At 36.9% G+C, this 18,635-nt stretch overlaps 1 protein-coding gene across 1 annotated transcript in view; it reads right to left on the minus strand.

The window, feature by feature from the left end:
• Positions 1 to 18,635, minus strand: part of Arfgef1 (ADP ribosylation factor guanine nucleotide exchange factor 1) — a 106,006-nt gene that overhangs the window by 47,107 nt on the left and 40,264 nt on the right. Inside the window, exons 10-18 of the mRNA XM_048358702.1 lie at positions 15,432 to 15,666; positions 11,804 to 11,903; positions 11,561 to 11,700; positions 11,349 to 11,457; positions 9,634 to 9,835; positions 4,845 to 4,956; positions 4,243 to 4,448; positions 3,915 to 3,999; positions 567 to 738 (exon numbers count right to left, since the gene is read on the minus strand). Of these exons, the coding sequence (XP_048214659.1) occupies positions 567 to 738; positions 3,915 to 3,999; positions 4,243 to 4,448; positions 4,845 to 4,956; positions 9,634 to 9,835; positions 11,349 to 11,457; positions 11,561 to 11,700; positions 11,804 to 11,903; positions 15,432 to 15,666 (1,361 nt within the window). The remainder of the gene's footprint in view (positions 1 to 566; positions 739 to 3,914; positions 4,000 to 4,242; positions 4,449 to 4,844; positions 4,957 to 9,633; positions 9,836 to 11,348; positions 11,458 to 11,560; positions 11,701 to 11,803; positions 11,904 to 15,431; positions 15,667 to 18,635) is intronic.

The raw sequence follows: 18,635 nt of genomic DNA on the forward strand, positions 1-18,635 counted from the left end.
TGTTTGTAGTTTGTCTGAAATAGTCAGTTCCAATAATGTTAACCTTCCCTACCTCTTCCATCTTCCTTTTAGGGGTAATATAATATGTAAGAAGACTTATGTTGTTTGTAGATGATGAGGAGGCAGAATAAAGCATTAAAGTCTGGCTGTTCTAGCCTATTTCTTTGACTACTTCAAAATCCTTGCTGAGATGAACTGCTAAATTAGACAAGTACATATTTAAATTTACACTAACACAGACAAATTATTTAGCATAAGTAGTCAGTGTTCTATTATACTACTTCTCATAAAAACATAGTTCTTTGCCATTCTTTCACAGGGTTACTTTATTTTAAATCAAGGAAACAAAACTCCCTTAAGAACTCATGTTTTAAGCCAGGCATGGTAGCACAGGTCTATAATCTTAGCTCTCAGGAGACCAAGACAAGAAGGTCAGGACTTTCATGTAAGCCTAGGCTACCTAAACAAACAAAACAACAACAAAAATACCACAAAAACAAAAAAATTTAAAACCTTGTGATTTTTTTCCGCTGAATAATCAGGATTTGCTTGATCTGGATACTTACTTTGTTTACTTGATTTTGTAGGGATCGTTAGTTCTTTTGTTTCTTTCATTGATATCTTCTTCCCAGCTATTTCATTATAGATGGCTGACAGATATTCTTCAGGAAGGTCTTTACTATCATTGATACCTCTATTCATTTTAATGTACTGTTCCTTTGTCATTTTGTTTTTTACCTAAATATGGGAAACAATTTATAATTCCTAAAAGTTAACATGACATTTTCACTCATTTAAAAACATGACTTTGTTCTTTTTTTTCTTATCAGTGGTGGGGCTTGAATCTGGGCACTGGCACAGCCTGGGGACTGTCCTGAGCTCTGCTGCTCAGGACTAGCGCTCTGTCACTCTGAGCCACAGTGCCATCTCCAGTTTTCTGGTGGTTAATTAGCGATAAGAGTCTCACAGACTTTCCTGCCCCGGATGGCTTTGAACCAGGATCCTCAGGTCTTAGCCTCCTGAGTAGCTAGGATTATGGGCATGAGCCACCAGCACAAGTATTTTTTTTTTTTAAGTTATAATGTGATTAACGTGATGGCTGAGTGGAAAATGTCACACACACACAAGTGAAAAAAAGAAATTCACAGAAGTAAAGGTAATAGAAGGGCTAGGAATATGGCCTAGTGGCAAGAGTGCTTGCCTCATATACATGAAGCCCTAGGTTCGATTCCTCGGCACCATATATATATAAATAAAACAGCCAGAAGTGACACTGTGGTTCAAGCATCAGAGTGCTAGCCTTGAATAAAAGGAAGCCAGGGACAGTGCTCAGGCCCTGAGTTCAAGGCCCAGGACTGACAAAAAAAAAAAAAAAGGTAATAGAAAAGACCCATTATAGAATGTAATTCATTTTGTGCTGTGGAAATAAACTGTATGCAATAAAAAGAGAGACTAAATAATTGTTTTTGCCCAATATTTAAGAGTGCTAGTAATTTCTTTTTTGTCCTTTTTTTTTTTGGTACTGGGGATCAAACCCAGGACGTTGCACTTGCTAGGCAAGCACTTTGCCACTGAGCTACATCCCAGCCCCTAGTAATTTCTTTAATAAGCCACAACAGCTTTTGGAAACACAATAAAAAAATTAAAACTAGTTCTTAAAACCATAAATGTTATTAACAGCAAATTTTCTACGTGAGTGGATGAAAAATAACTATAGTTGACACTGAAAATCAAATAACAGACTCTGACTGAGTTATCATGGCAATGAATCTGTATGTAAAGTATCCTTAGAATGTTCTGTCTCATTCAAAAATATCCTCAAAAAGAATGTTCTACTTAATCTGTAGGATGGCAGGCAATCATGCTTAACAAAAAACCTGAACATGAGCTGCTTTAAGTATAATGCCAGTAACATGCCAAAGGTTTGCTGTTGCTGTTTTGTAGAACAAATATTGAACTTAGGGTCTCATGCTTCCTGGGTAGACACTCACCACTAGAGTCACCCACGTCTCTGGCACTGACAAAAGCAAATTTAAATAATCCCAAATAATTTTTTTAATAAAATGGTCTATATAAAGCCCAGTAAACCTGTGGTACATTCATAGCCTGTTCCATTTTGACATTTTTAGGTGAGAGAAGCTTCACACATAATGCGTCTATCTTGTTACATACTTTCCATACCCATCTACCTTAAACACCTCAAGACACACACTGAAAAGTTCCATCTTAAAGTGAGAATAAATTTCAATTGTTCTATTATATTTCAGACTTAATTTACATCCTAAGGATAATTATCAGTAGATGCTTTCTCCTAGAAATACTAAGAAACCCTTGTAAATAATTTATGAAAGTAATTTTACCCAAGGATATCAAAGTATGTTTTTTAAAAATTAAGCAAAGAAAACAAAAAAAGAACAAAACCTAGAACTTAAAAAATTTTTCTGTAGATATCAGAAATCAAGGGGGCTGGGAATATGGCCTAGTGGCAAGAGTGCTTGCCTCGTATACATGAGGCCCTGGGTTCGATTCCTCAGCACCACATATACAGAAAATGACCAGAAGTGGCGCTGTGGCTCAAGTGGCAGAGTGCTAGCCTTGAGCAAAAAAGAAGCCAGGGACAGTCTTCAGGCCCTGAGTCCAAGGCCCAGGACTGGCCAAAAAAAACCACAAAAAAACCCAGAAATCAAATGACAGTCCTTCAATATTCAAAAAGGAATTATCAGAGAGAGAAAGGATGCAGAATGAACGAAATTGACCATAAACTTGTAGCTATAGAGGCGAGGCAAATGGTATCATTCTAATGTCACTACTGATGGAATATTCTTTAAAAAGTGCTTTATAAATAGTGTATTTCCATGTGACAAATATATACAAAAGACATTTTTATATTTAAGCTTATCTTAAGCTTTGCACAACTGTTAATCATGATACTGTCTAATATTCTATATTCTACATATGCTTATAAAAGTGTAGTTAATTAGGTAGGGCTGTAGCTCTGTGGTGGTGTGGTGGGTTTTGTTCTCAGCACCACCAAAGAATAAAAAATAAAAGAATCTAATTAGAACACAAGATGTAATACCTATGTATATCTACTGATCATATAAAATATTTTTCAAAATGACTTCAGGAGATGGAAACAAGGTTTTTTCTTTGTTACTGTTTTTGTTTTCTTTTCTTTTTTGTTTGAGTATCTGTCTTTGAGAGAGTATAAGGGGCACAGAAAGGGCAGGACAAAGGGTGAACAAATACAGCAGTGGTACACAATAAACACAATGTTAAGAATGAACTATACAACATACAACATGTGGATGAGGATGGGAGGGAAAAACTGGGAGAGAGCAAGGAAAGGGGTGATACTGTTCAAAAAGAAATGCAGGGCTGAGAATGTGGCCCAGTGGTAGAGTGTTCGCCTTGTATACACAAAGCCCTGGGTTCGATTCCCCAGCACCACATATATAGTAAACGGCCAGAAGTGGCGCTGTGGCTCAAGTGGCAGAGTGCTAGCCTTGAGTAAAAAAGAAGCCAGGGACAGTGCCCAAGGCCCAGGACTGGCAGAAAAAAAAAAAAAAAAAAGAATGTACTTTTTATCTGACTTACATTAACTGCAACCCCCTGTACATCACCTTTACAATAGCAATTAAAAAAACGAAGGAAAAAGAAAAAATAAAGAAGTTGAGGAAGACAAATAAAATATACCTCATTTTAATGATGGGATGAATTGATGTTATTAAAATACTCATAGTACTCAAAAATATCAAGTTAGAATTACAGGCATTATGGTTGTAAAATGTTTCTTAACTCTTACTATACCAACTGTTTTGACTTAACATTAACTTCTCAATTAGTAGTTATTGAATTCAAAAGAACATATTTAACTTTTACTGATTATAAAACTGATATAGAGGAAAACGTACCTGTGGACTATGAAGGTCTGTGGTCAACATGATAATTGAGTACGCCAAAACATAAGCAGTGTCTGCACTAGCAAAAAGGGTTTGTCTGCAAATGTAAGTGTATTATGTTATAAAGTTTTTTACTGTTTTATGGTTTCAATTACATAAGTCACTTCAAACCCCAAAGCATTTTAAACTTTCCATTCTGCATTATAAAAATGGGACTTATCACTTCCAGATAGTACCCAATGAGGAAAGAGGATTATGTCCTATTATCTGGGTCCCGATGTTCCCCCACTTAGTGTTGGAAATGTGGTTGGCAATCAAGCAGTGCCTGACCCTTACTTACCCTTGGTTGCATTCTAGGTATCTTGCAGCAAATTTTTCCATTAGTCGATCAATTTTTTGAGCTTCTCCTGGAAGACGGAATCCCTCCAGAAACATGCGAAGGGCTGAAACAAAGTCTTTTCCTGAAAAGTCATGTTGATCCACATACGCATACATGACTTCCTTATTAAATTTGTCATTGTCTCCCAGAAATTCACCTACTTGAGTCTAAAGAGAAAATAAATAATAGGAGTTGATAGTCTAATGGCATATTACATTTCCACCCAGGCATTTAAAAAGCAGAAAAATCTGTGACGATGCATAAGGTTTGACTACAGAATTAATGTTAAGCATGAACCCAAAGGTAAATGTGCTAAATGTTTTAAAAAAATCAAAATATTCTAACTTAAAAATATTTTTAAAAGCAATTTTACTGCATATACACATGTGTATAGACATATATATGTATGTACACATATATATATCACAGCATACCTTTGTTATTCTTTAGGTTTTAATTTTTCATATATTTAGGGAACCATTTTAAAGGAAGCACGTATGTATTATTAACTTTAAATGCAGTTCTCTGGAAAAGGTTAGAATAAGATGAAATAGTATACTTACAGAGTCTAATCTTTCCTCTTGATGTAAGAATTGAGCAATATCTTCAGGTGTAGTGCCCAGCATTCCCTGTTCTTGGAGGTACTGTATTCCTCTCTTTGGTTTCTTATTAAATCTGATGGTGTTAAAAGTTAACAAGAACAATAGAAACAGACTGTCATTTGTATTCCTTGCTCCTATTTCCTCCTATATCAACAGTGGTCAACAAGATTTAGGGAAAATGCCATCTAGTAAATTAATTTTGAGAAGGGATATGGACACTAAATATCTCACCCTTTGCACATGCATTCTAAATTCTTAAGTACTTTTGGTTCACTTGTAGACATGGATTAGAATGGAACTTAACACCTTCCTAAGTGTAGCTTGTTTATCGTTACCTACTCATCTCTGGTCTGTCTATTCTTACATGTCTCCTGAATTTCCTAAACATTAAGTGTTTGGAGACTCTTCCTTTGCATGCCTTTATAGGCTCTGTTTACATTAAGAACTCAAGTCAAATGTGAACTTGTTAGCTTAAGAATCACCTTTTATTACTTGCTTACCTTATCACCTGTTACAGGAGATTTACTTTATTTTTTTATTACTTTAAGTAGTTGGATAAAAGTGTTGTCATTTACCAAAGCAACAACTTATGAATACAGTATATCTTGATCAGTGTCGCCCCTTTCAACATTCTTACCCACCCCTCCCAACCCACTCCTTCACTTACTTAATTTTAGACTATAAATTGAATTTATGCCATTTAACAAAGCAGTTTATGTGCACAGTCCATCTTGATCTGTATCATCACTTCAATATCACCCCCATTTGAGCCACCCCTTTCCTTATAGTCCTCAACTCTGTAGTATAATGAATGCTTGCCTGCCTTCTTCCCCCTTCCTCCTTCATTCTACCACTCTCCCCTTTGCCCCACCCTTCCCTCTTGCAAGTATCCATTGCCTGGTCCTTTTTTTGTTGGGCTTTGACTTAGTCTTTTTACTTGTACTCTCCATAGAGTCCATGAACACCTTGCTTACCACCCAGTTGTTTACTTGTAGATTTATAGGCACATTCTAGCTACCACAATGAGGGAAAAACATACAACCTGTTTCTTTAAACCTTACTTTGCTTAATATAATTTTTTCCACATCTTTCCATTTCCTTATGAATGGCACAATATCATTCTTTCTGAGGGATTAAAAGAATTCCACTGTGTACATATACCACATTTCCTTGATCCATTTGTCCACTGAGGGGCATCTGGGATGAGTGCATTATTTTGGCTATGGTAAACAATGCTTCAGTAAACATGGTTGTGGTAATAGCTTTAATGTGGCCTTGTTTGTGCTCTATTGTATAAATGCTCAGGAGTGGAAATCCTGGGTCATGTTCTTCCTATCTCATTTTGTCCATATTCTAACCTACCCTTCGAACTACTGGCAAAATCACCTTCCTAAAACAGAAATTTGATGATGTCATTCCTCTGTCGTAAAAAACTGTAACTGTCAAAAGGAACAAGATGAAAACTCTTTTACAGGGAGAATGAGATGTTCCATAATACAAATCTATCTCACCTCCTGCTACTTCTCCATTCTGCCCACCTTGCTAAATAAGGTCTTCAAACATCCTCTCTACACTGGAGTCACATACTCAGTCCCTTTTGCTACTTTTTCATATAGGGCTTTGTACTTTTCTGCCCATCCTGAGAAATATTTGTCTCTTTTCTGGAATGTTCTTTCATATTCTGTCCTAATGATTCCCCTGTTAAATTCTAATTCATCCTCAGCCACGTATTAACTCAGTCACTTTTCACTGAGATAAACACCTCTCTACTCTCTAGAAGGTCATAATGCATTTCCTAGAGAAGATAACTCCTTAATTTTTTTTTCTGTGATTGTATTTGATCTCGGGACCTTTGCTCTCACTCAGCTTTCTTGCTCACAGAAGACACTCCACTACTAGTGGTATGCATCTAATCTGGCACAAGTGCTTGCTAACTGGAGAGATAGGGACTTTTCTGCTTCAGCTGCTTCCAAACCTCAATCCTCAGATCTCAGCTTCTTGGGTAGCTAGGATAAGTTCCAGCCCACTGTTGAGCTAGAACTGAGGTTTGAAAAATGATTACTTTTTTATATAAGAAGCAAGGAAAAAAAGACCCCAAAGAATAAGCTATAAAAAACTATAAAACAGTATGAAGAACGCTTCAGCATTTTTTGAACAATGATTTCAGAAGATATAAAACCTGATGGTACTGTCTGTTATCACAAGAAGCTCTGGCTGTATTCTCTAAGAGTAAGAGAAGAGAGAAATAGAAGCAGACTTCGGGAAAAAAAGCATTGGGTCTTGAGGACCTCATAAATGCTAAGCAAGCAGTCCACCACTAAAGTGCAACTCTAGCCTCTAGAAGTAGACTTTGATTCAAGAAAGTAGATGGTCACGCACAGGGGCTTTTAATCCTACAAGGTGTTGATTTGAAGTCAGTCTTGGCAAAACGTTAGCAAGAACTGTGTTTCAATAAGCCAGATGTGGTGATACATGTCTGTGACCTGAGCTATGGAAGAGTCTTACAAGGATTGTGGTCCAAGGCCAGACTGGGCAAAATAGTGAAAAACAATGAAAAACAAGCAAAAAAGGGCTAAGGATGTGGCTCAAACAGTGGAGTTCCTGCCTAACAAGCAGAAAACATGGAGCTTAAACACCAGTACTACATATATAAGGAAATAAATAAGATTACTCTACATCTAAGTTTTAAAAGACTTAAGAATGAGGAACATTGACAAGGTTGTCAAAATGTCTATTGTTTTTGGTAAGAGTACTAAGGTCTTGATTATGGTGAAAACGGAGACCGATAAAGTCAGCTATGAACATGATGAAGGAAGGAAACTAGTTATGTACAGGCTAAGGGTGAGCTACTTAGATTAAAAAGTAACACTTGGGATAATGCCAATGACTGGTTTTTTAAAGAGTAACTTTTGTTTTGCATATTCTACAAGATTGAAAAAAAACACAAAAAACCAAAAAACAAACACTGGGAGGTAGCACCAGTGGCTCACATCCATAGTCCTAGCTTTCAGGAGGCTTGAGATCTAAGAATCTCTTTTTAAAGCCAGCATGAATAGATAAATGTGCAATCAACCAGAAAAAAGCCACAAGTTGGTGTGGCTCAAGGGATAGAGCACTATTAGCTTTTTTAATTGGGCAAAAAAGCTAAGTGAAAGTGAGAGGCTCTGAGTTTAAAGCCGCAGTACAGGCACACACACAAAAAAAACAGAACAAAAAACACTTAGGAAGGGCTGGGGATATGGCCTAGTGGCAAGAGTGCTCGCCTTGTATACATGAAGCCCTGGGTTCGATTCCCCAGCACCACATATACAGAAAACAGCCAGAAGTGGCGCTGTGGCTCAAGTGGCAGAGTGCTAGCCTTGAGCAAAAAGAAGCCAGGGACAGTGCTCAGGCCCTGAGTCCAAGGCCCAGGACTGGCAAAAACAAAAACAAAAACAAACACTTAGGAAGTTGTGAGATATTAGAATATAGGTAATAGATGAAATCATTATAAAAAGAATACAATCATTTAAGTTAAGGCACAAAGTAAGAAATGAAAGGGCCAAGGACAATGCTAAGTAGAATGTAAGAGAAAGATTTCATTTGATCCTCAAGTACTTAAAATTCTTGGCAGCACTTTGTACAAGTCTTTATTTTTGACCTTACATGGAACTAGTTTAAAAAAAAACTATTTTGTCCACATTTAGACTATAACATTGAAGGTAGGGACCAGTGACTTTATGGTGCTTGGTATATAGTCAAGAACCAAATGTGTGTTTGCTGAATCAATGACCAGCAGAATTTCAAAATGTGTAGCTGTTTACACATACTAGACAATAAACCCCTTAGAAAGAAGGGCCAATCCATTCAGCTACTTTACCTAGGAACTTGTGTAACTAGAACAAACAAGACATGGATATATACAGACGGAATAATTTGAATGAAGTACTGATGGTTACTTTGGTAAGTCAACTTTGTAAGACTTCATCATTTTACAAGTATGTGTATTTTTGTCAGTATTTTTCATATTAACACTGAAAAAAAACCCCACTTCAACTCTCACCCAAAGGCATTGCTTAAATAACAGAAAAAAATATTCTAAAGTAGAAGTAGTAAAACAGGTAAACACACAAAGAGATTTTAAACAGTGTATAGAAACTAGAGTCAGGATCAAAGGCCCAAAAATAGAATTTTTCCTAACTGCACTTTTTAAAGAAAACACAATGATAGAAGGACAGCAAAACCGTTATTGACACAGGATAAAACTTGAAGGAAAACTGATTTCACAAGATTAGACTCTAGTAATCAGGCTGAGAAAAAGATGATAACCTTAATAGGTAACAGTGAAACCAGTAACCAAAGTCTATCACTAACAAGAGTATTACAGTTATAACCCAACTGGAGAAAATATAAAAACCATGTTAACTATTATTAGTAATTTCAAAGTTTTGCGTTTTCACCTGACGTATTATGCGGCATGTTCCTAATTGGACTGAATTTACATAATGCAGAAGTCCACAATGTTCACTAGTAGCCCATAATGTGTGGTGCAACGCATATTATCTGTAGGTTAACAATGTTTAGAGCCTGTGTGAACTAGACTACCATAAACACTGGGAGCTAAATAAAGAATAATTGTAAGAATAGAGCTAAGATAGTAATTTAAAAGAAATAAAAATAATGACAAGATCTAGAGAAACTCAGGACAGGGGTGACCGATTTCTGGCAGAGGGATAGTTAGTAACATTTCTCCTTTAACTCTGACACTTACAAATCTATCCCTTGTTCTATGATTTCCTTTTGTTGCTTCAGGACTTCAAATTGCTCTGGATTATCAGTGCCAGACATTTGTGTGCTATAGCTACCGATTCCTGATGATGATGTTGACTCCAGGGAGTTTAAACTTCCATATCTGTTTATTGTTTCAGGGTGTTTCATTTCATTCATCTCTTGTTCTGATGGTTTTTCCTGACCTGTAGGAAGAAAACCTGATATATTATTCAAGTAGTAGCCCACTTACCTGTGTGAAAGAAACCTGTACTTTCACAACCTCTAGCAGATGCCTAAAACCACAAATTGAACAAAAAAGTCTGTATTTATCATGTTTGTACCTGTATGTCCAGAAGTTAAAACTTAAGAATAGTAAGAGACAAAAATGCAAAAAATGGGAGTGCTTATCTTTCACAATCTTACTGCACTGTAGACTTGAGCAACTTCAGCATATGGTGTGTTTCCCTTATTAGATAATTTTCATCCTTTCATTAAGAACAGGTATTCTACACTTTCTCTTTGGTATATTCCTATTTCTACCATCTCTAGTCTCATGCTGTGGGGTCATTATTAAGTAAAATAAGCATCACCTTATCGTAAATTACTACCATGACATTTGATCTGATAAGAAGGCTATTAAGAGACTAATAGGGGCTGGGGATATGGCCTAGTGGCAAGAGAGTTTGCCTCGTATACATGAGGCCCTGGGTTCGATTCCCCATCACCACATATACAGAAAACGGCCAGAAGTGGCGCTGTGGCTCAAGTGGCAGAGTGCTAGCCTTGAGCAAAAAGAAGCCAGGGACAGTGCTCAGGCCCAGAGTCCAAGCCCAGGACTGGCCAAAAACAAACAAACAAACAAACAGAGTAATAGGTAATTCAAACAGTATGGATATGCAGAATAAAAGGATGACCCACTTCCCAGGTGGGAAGGAGTAGGATAGCATAAGAGTTCATCATACTCTTCAAACTGGCAGACAATTTAATAATTTATGAATTGCTGACCGCTGTAATTTTCCATTTAGTGTTTTCAGATTGTGGTTACTCACAGGTAACCAAAACTGTGAAAAGTGAAATCACAGATAAAAGAGGCACTACCAGGGGCTGGGGATATGGCCTAGTGGCAAGAGAGCCTGCCTCGTATACATGAGGCCCTGGGTTCGATTCCCCAGCACCACATATACAGAAAACGGCCAGAAGTGGTGCTGTGGCTCAAGTGGCAGAGTGCTAGCCTTGAGCAAAAAGAAGCCAGGGACAGTGCTCAGGCCCTGAGTTCAAGCCCCAGGACTGGCCAAAAAAAAAAAAAAAAAAAAAAAAGAGGCACTACCATACTCCATTAAAAAAATATGAAAAGAAGAAAATAAGGCATCTCAATGTTACTTGGACTTCTTAGGTGCTATAACAGATGATGTACTCCTTTTATTTATTTATTTGCCAGTCCTGGGTCTTGGACTCAGGGCCTGAGCACTGTCCCTGGCTTCTTTTTTGCTCAAGGCTAGCACTCTGCCACTTGAGCCACAGCACCACTTCTGGCCGTTTTCTATATATGTGGTGCTGGGGAATTGAACCCAGGGCTTCATGTATATGAGGCAGGCACTTTTGCCATTAGGCCATATTCCCAGCCCTAATGCACTAATTAAATGGCATCTTCAACTATTCTTCAAAGGATTTGCTACTTAAAATGATGAGGAATTAGAACGCAACATGTCACCTTACCAAGAGTTGTCTGAGAGTTGGGATTCACATACTGATCCTTACTCCATTCCACCATACACTTCAAAATTGACACTAAACATTCTAAACCTTTTTTCCTCAAGCTCAATTCCTATAAAAATAATTCATAAATAAAATAAAATTAGATTTTTTTAAGGAAAGTGAATCTCTTCTTTGACAACGTTTAAGCCTGAAAATGTTTTTAAAGTTCTTACCTGAACATTACTCATACCAAGTTCTTGACTGCCCCTTCCTTGGGCAATTTTTGATAGATCGTTTACTAGTCTTTCAAATATATTTGCTGCATTTAAGTCACAGTCATAGTTTACATAAATATCCACTACACTCTGAGCATCTGTAAGAATATTAATTTTATTAAAATGCATCCAGAACATACACGTTTGGCGTTTAAATATCTCAATGTAAGACAGAGAATAAAGAAGGGTACTTTCACAGACCTGCACAAATCCTCGTCAGTGTCTGAATAACCATCCATTTGTGATCAAATGAACTGGTCGAAGTTTCCAGAATGTAGAGGAAAATTTCTTTAAAAAACACCTGTGATTATGAGGAAATTTCTGTTTAAAATACTACGTACAATGCAGGGGTCAAGGTCCCCCACAGTTTAACTCTACTTCAGTTCTATCTCTTACTCTCAGTATTAAAATAACTTGGAATGAAAATACTCTGTCCTCAATTATATTTTTCAGACAGTCTAATACGGGGCATACTTAACAGCTCCTGGATGTAAATGCAGCTCAAACTTTCAAAAGGATCTAATTCTTATATGCTGCTATATTTTTCTAATTACAGTGAACATCATTACTGCCTGACAATTTCACACTATTTTTCACACCAAATACTATCAAACACAAAGGAGTGCCAGTACTATGCTTTGAACTCAGAATCTCATATTCTTACTTTTTTTTTTTTGCTCAAGACTTATGCTTTGAGAATTTAATTCAAGTTATTCTGGAGAAGTGATTGTGACTTAAGAAGGGATTACTGAAAAATAACTCAATATTTTGTGGAATTTGTATTTTCTGACTCTAGGAACATTTACACTTAGAATAAAAGAAGGCTGATATCTTCTCCCCCAGTGTCAGGCATCCTTATAAAGTGCTTTCCTTTCATGGAACTCAAAACATCTCTACTTACTTACTCATGTCCACACTACATGGCACAGAGGTCAGTGTTCAATAAATACTTTTTGTTTATTTGTGTTTTTTTTTGTTGTTGCCAGTCCTGGGGTGTGGAATCAGGGCCTGAGCACTGTCCCTGGCTTCTTTTTGCTCAAGGCTAGCACTCTACCTCTTGAGCCACAGTGCCAGTTCTGGCTTTTTTCTATGTATGTGTTGCTGAGGAATCGAACCCAGGCCTTCATGTATACGAGGCGAGCACTTTACCACTGGACCATATTCCCAGCCCCAATAAATACTTATATAATCCTGTAACCACAGTTTCCAACACTGGAGGAAGTAACACAAGAATGCTGCAGCAAACTCATAGGAGTGCAATGAGGATTAAGCAAAAAAAAATTCAAGGAAAAGACAACTGTTCAATATGGAGAAAGACTGATAAAGTTCAATTAAATCATCCTACATTCATTTTATCATCATCATTATCTTTGCAAACCTGAATAATGGTAGTTGCTCAACAAATGCTGGAGGGGGTGCGGGGAAAGAGGAACCTTTCTCCATTGTTGGTGGGAGTGCAAATTAGTACAACCACTTTGGAGAACAGTATGGAGGTTTCTCAAAAAGCTCAATAAAGACCTACCCTATGACCTAGCCATACCACTCCTAGGCATCTATCCTAAACAGCAAACCCCAAGATATCAAAAAGACATTTGTACTTCCACGTTTATCGCGGCACAATTCACAATAGCCAAAATATGGAAACAACCCAAATGCCCCTCCACAGACGAATGGATCCAAAAAATATGGTACTTATACACAATGGAATACTACATAGCGATTAGGAATGGTGAAATATTGTTATTCGCAGGGAAATGGTCAGAACTCGAACAAATAATGTTGAGCGAGACAAGCCTAGAACACAGAAAACAAAGGGGCATGATCTCCCTGATATAGGACTGTTAACAAAGGGAGACGGAGAGACAGTAGAGACCAAGTCTGTGAAACCAAAAACTGCTTTTCAAATAGTATTTCCCACAGGATTGGGGCAGCGACCCAACAGTATGTAACTAAAACCAAACAATTACTCAACATATAAAGGTCAAAAATTGGCCTCTCAGGGGAATACAATAGCTCAAAAGCTAGGTATGTATGTTCATATAAGACTACTGTCGACATATGGTCTAATATCGACATTACATTTAAAGCCCTAGGCGAACTTTCTTGGGCGTGGCCACGTGGCTACTGTATATGTTCTTGATACATTGTATATTGTATATATGTCTACCTGACCTAGAGAAGAGATAAAAAAAAGGACGTAAGATATCACAAGAAATGTACACACTGCCCTAATATGTAACTGTACCCTTTTTGCACAACACCTTGTCAAAAAATTTGTGTTCAATTAATAAACAAATAAATTAAAAAAAATAATAGTAGTTGCTAAAAGCACTGCAGGTAATTCAATGAAAAACAGGAACTGCAGGTGCTATTTTCAAACCTCAGTCAAATGTCTAGTAAGGTGACATTGGACACAATGTCTAACATACATATTCCACTAGGAAAGAATTAAATTAAAATACTCTCCTCTAATTCATGTGTACTATTTTTAAACGGGCACTAGGTAAAACAAATATTTACTGTTTGGCCTGAACTGTAATAAATAAAACTGTTAGGTATTATCTCTAAGTGTAACATAAAAAGACAGTAATGGTGTTGTGAAGAAAGAATTCTGGAACTCTCTAATTTATAGAATGATACATAATACAGAGTTGGAGAGCTGAGGAGAGGGAAGAATGATGTAGGAAACTACAACAAGCCCAAAGTATTTTTGGATTAATCACAAATGCTTTGACCAAGTGTGCTCAAAAACTATTTCAAAAAATTTTGAAAAAAAATTGGAATTGGAATTCTCATATTGTACTGTGTATTTAGAGGATTACAGAAATACTCAATCAGTCCTTCACTTTTATTGTATTTCAATCAAAGGTGTTTCCTTGTCCTTAAATTTTATGAAAATCTGTCTCCTAAGAAGGAAATGGTGCCCCAAAAGATAAAAATTAATCTGCTTAAGTGTTAAACATTTTAAACTTGCTACATGTGGCATGACTTGCATGACTTTGGCAGAAGTTGGGTGGTGGCTGGGAAAAAAATTCAAGAACCTGCATCATAGCACTGAACTCTGTGCATCTTAAATTTTTTCCTCAATAGCAATATCCTTGGAACCAAAAACCAGCGAATACCAAAGGTCTACTGTATAACTACTATATGATTTATCATATTACACTGAAAGTCTATCACTACATGCTGGGTGCTGGTGGCTCATACCTGTAATCCTTGCTACTCAAGGAAGCAGATAACTGAGAAGAATCTCAGTTCCAAACTAGCCCATGCAAAAAAGTCTGTGAGACTCCTCTCCAATCAATTACCAAAAAGCTAGGCTGGAAGAGTGGCTTCCTCCAGGGCAAGCAAGAATGAGGCTTTAGGTTCAAACTCTGGTTTGAACTGGCAAACAACAACAACAACAACAACAACAACAACAAAAAAACCAACCCAAAACAGTATTTCAAAAAACGTCAAACTAAAAGAGTCATTTAAACTATAAAGTAGTTTCAAATACTGAGTTATTTGAGATGAAAAAAAAAAAGATTGTAGGGAATGACATGTCTGCATACATAGGTTCCAACATGTTTGAAAGATTCTTCAGTTTAGTTTTATAAAACTCCAAATATACATTTTTAAACCACAAAAATGTTACTCTATTTCTAAAAATCTTGGGAGAAAACTTTAGGAATAATGAATGTATGCATATGTGTGTGCATACGTATATACACAACAGCATACAAATATTATTATGAATTCTGCAAAGTTTCTAGAATGTTATTAATCTGTGATTAAACAAATGAAATAACCAATAAAATCAAGCTTTAATACTTAATATGGAACAGACCTCAATTTGCATCTTCAGATGTGTCTTGAAGTTTGACAACAAAGTAAGAAATATGGAAAGAGAAAGCTCAAAAACTTCTGGAACAGATGAGACTCCATTTTTTGAGAGTGCAACACAAAGGTACTGCTTAATAGCATTAATAAACATTTCATTTGTTCTAAAAACAGGTCCTGCGTTCTGCAGAATGGACAGAAGTAACTGCAATGAAAGAATCTTGGAGCGTAACTCATGAGACCTGAAATATAAAAAAAGAGACAGAATATATGGACAAGTTTACCATATAAAATAACAGACTAATCAAAGGTATTTCCTGATACCACATCATTTTACAAACTTCTGAAATACAGAGGAAAACTCTACAACATGAAGAAAAAAAGGCCTGGCTACTAACCATGGATGTACTTCCCTTGTACCACATAATTTTAGACTTTTCAAGTGAGAAAAAATATCTCTCACAAATATTTAATATCAACTGTTCTGCTGAAATAACTTGTATATTTATGCCTTGTTTTCATTTTTTCACATATATATTTCTCCTTAGAAATCACTGTAAACTTTCTCAGATTAAGTATCACATTTAGCATGTGTTTAAGAATTCCGATATATTTTTACTATACTACTCAAAAATCCTCAACATCAATAAAAAATTTTGGTTACATTAAACAAACACTATAGCATCATTTCAAGCTTACTTTTTATTTTAAGTTTTTATTATCAAACTGAATTACAGAGAGGTTACAGTTTCATACATTAGGCATTGGATACATTTCTTGTACTGTTACCTCGTCCTTCATTCCCCCTCCCCCCTCAAGCTTACTTTTTAAATAATCACTTACAAGTATTTTTTCTTTTGAAAAATTTTCTGAGTCTAGAATTATGTGCAACAAATATATCAGTACAAAAATTACGGGCTGGGGATATGGCCTAGTGGCAAGAGTGTTTGCCTCATATACATGAAGCCCTGGGTTCGATTCCCCAGCACCACATATACAGAAAATGGCCAGAAGTGGCGCTGTGGCTCAAGTGGCAGAGTGCTAGCCTTGAGCAAAAAGAAGCCAGGGACAGTGCTCAGACCCTGAGTCCAAGGCCCAGGACTGGACAAAAAAAAAAAAAATACACATAAGAAATAGTGAATTTGAATAGCTATCACGAAATGTAGTCATTTAAGTTCCAATCCTTATGTTCTAGTGCTTCAAGGCTCACACAAATACTGCTTCCAGATGTTCCTGACACTATCACCTGTTTTATTCAGGTCCCATAAAAATTAGGTGCTGTAGCTTGTTACCTTTATATCCCTGGGATTTACACAGTATGTGCTCAAAAGACTAATTGACTATTTTTGTGTTCAAGCATTTAAATAACTATTATGGACAAAGAATTAACAAATGAAGAAAGGATCAAACTTCTTAGACTATCATCTTAGCAAAAGTGAGAAAAGATACAGAGAATCCAGTAATAAAAAAGAATATTACCTAAACACTTCTGACCAAAAAAAATCAAGATAAATGACATTATACATTATCTTTGGTTCTCTCTCTCTCTCTCTCTCTGCCAGTTCTGACGCTTGGACTCAGGGCCTAAGCAGTGTCCCTAGCTTCTTTTTTGTTCAAGGCTAGCACTCTGCCACTTGAGCAAGGCCACTGAGCAAGGCCACTTCTGGCCATTTTCTGTATATGTGGTGCTGAGGAAATGAATCCTGGGCTTCATGTATACAAGGCAAGCACTCTTGCCACTAGGCCATATCCCCAGCCCCCTTTGGTACAGTTTCTAAGGCAGAGCTCTTGAATTCTTTTGATTTCAATTCCAGTATTGACTGACCGTGATGTTCAAGTCAAGGTCTTTAAATAAACTTCCTACTAGTTGGTGTAAGTATTATTATTCCTAAATAAGAACAATTATGTAAAGACTAAGTTTCCAAAGATATATAAAGATATATTACTTTTTCTCAAAGCTAATGAACACACTTGAGATTTCTTATCTTCTTTTGTGCTCTTTCATTCTCTGAATTTTAGAGGATTCCTTTTCTGTTTCCATCATTTTTCATATTTTGTTACACCTGATTTGGGAAAAACTAAACATCTGAGGTATTTAAAATCAATTACAGGTTTAAAATCATGGCAGAAATGACTTTTAGGAATACCAAACTCCTGTTTGTTTGTTCTTTCCTTCCTTTCCTCCTTCCCTCCTACCCCCTCCCTCTCTCCGCCCTCTCTTTCTTTCTTTTGAGTGCCCAGTCCTGGGGTTTGAACTAAAGGCCTAGGCACTGTCCCTGAGTTTCTTTTGATGCCCTCTACCATTTGAGCTATAGCGCTATGCCTGGGTTTTTGAGGCACAGCGCCCAGGGCGTCATGCACTCAGCTACCTTCCAGCTCCATTTCTTCCTTTCAGAATAGAGGTCACCTGATCTTCGCCTCAGTATGGAGAAGGAGCTGGTGCAGGACTAGTAACCCTACTGCCTCCATCTTGAGGGCTGGGACCACACGCAGGCCAGGCCGCGCAGCACCAGGAAAGCCACAATTGGGAATGAAAATATTATTCTACCCTATTTTCTATTTTCAAAATGCAGAAGAAAAAATAGCATGTATTTCTGACTGTCAGGATTTGATACAGAACTTTTTTTTTTTTTTTAGATCTTTCTACTTCTGCAACTAGGAAAAAAAAAGTTTTCCCTAAACCAGAATGTGACAAAATAAACCTATAGAAAATATGATGTGGTCATAAAAACTCATGCCATTTTTGTAATGATTATCATTAGCCTCTTTAGTTGACACTTAGCAATTAAAACAGTAGTTTTTTTTTTGGTAATTAAAGTAGCATTGCTTACATTTTGTTCCTATCTCAATAAATACACTTTAATCTGCAATCAAGAATTCGGTGTAAAATTAAGAAAAGTGAGAAAAGAGCCAGGTGCTGGCTACACACCAGGCTGAGATCTGAGGGTTGCCAGTCTGACCAGCAAAGTTCATTAGACTCTTATCTCCAATTAACCATCAGAAAACCAGAAGTGGCGCTGTGGCTCAAATAGTACAGCGCCAGCCTTGAGCAAAAGAGCTCCGGGGCAGCGCCCACACCTTGAGCTCAAGCCCCATGGACACCACCACCAACAAAAGAAAAGCAAGGGAAGTGTGGTAGGTTGGGAGGGATGGGTGAGAATGTTTTCAAGAGGTGACATTAATCAAGATGTATTATATTCAAAAACTGCTT

Source organism: Perognathus longimembris, chromosome 12 (genome assembly GCF_023159225.1).
Source record: "Perognathus longimembris pacificus isolate PPM17 chromosome 12, ASM2315922v1, whole genome shotgun sequence".
Taxonomy (NCBI): Eukaryota; Metazoa; Chordata; class Mammalia; order Rodentia; family Heteromyidae; genus Perognathus; species Perognathus longimembris.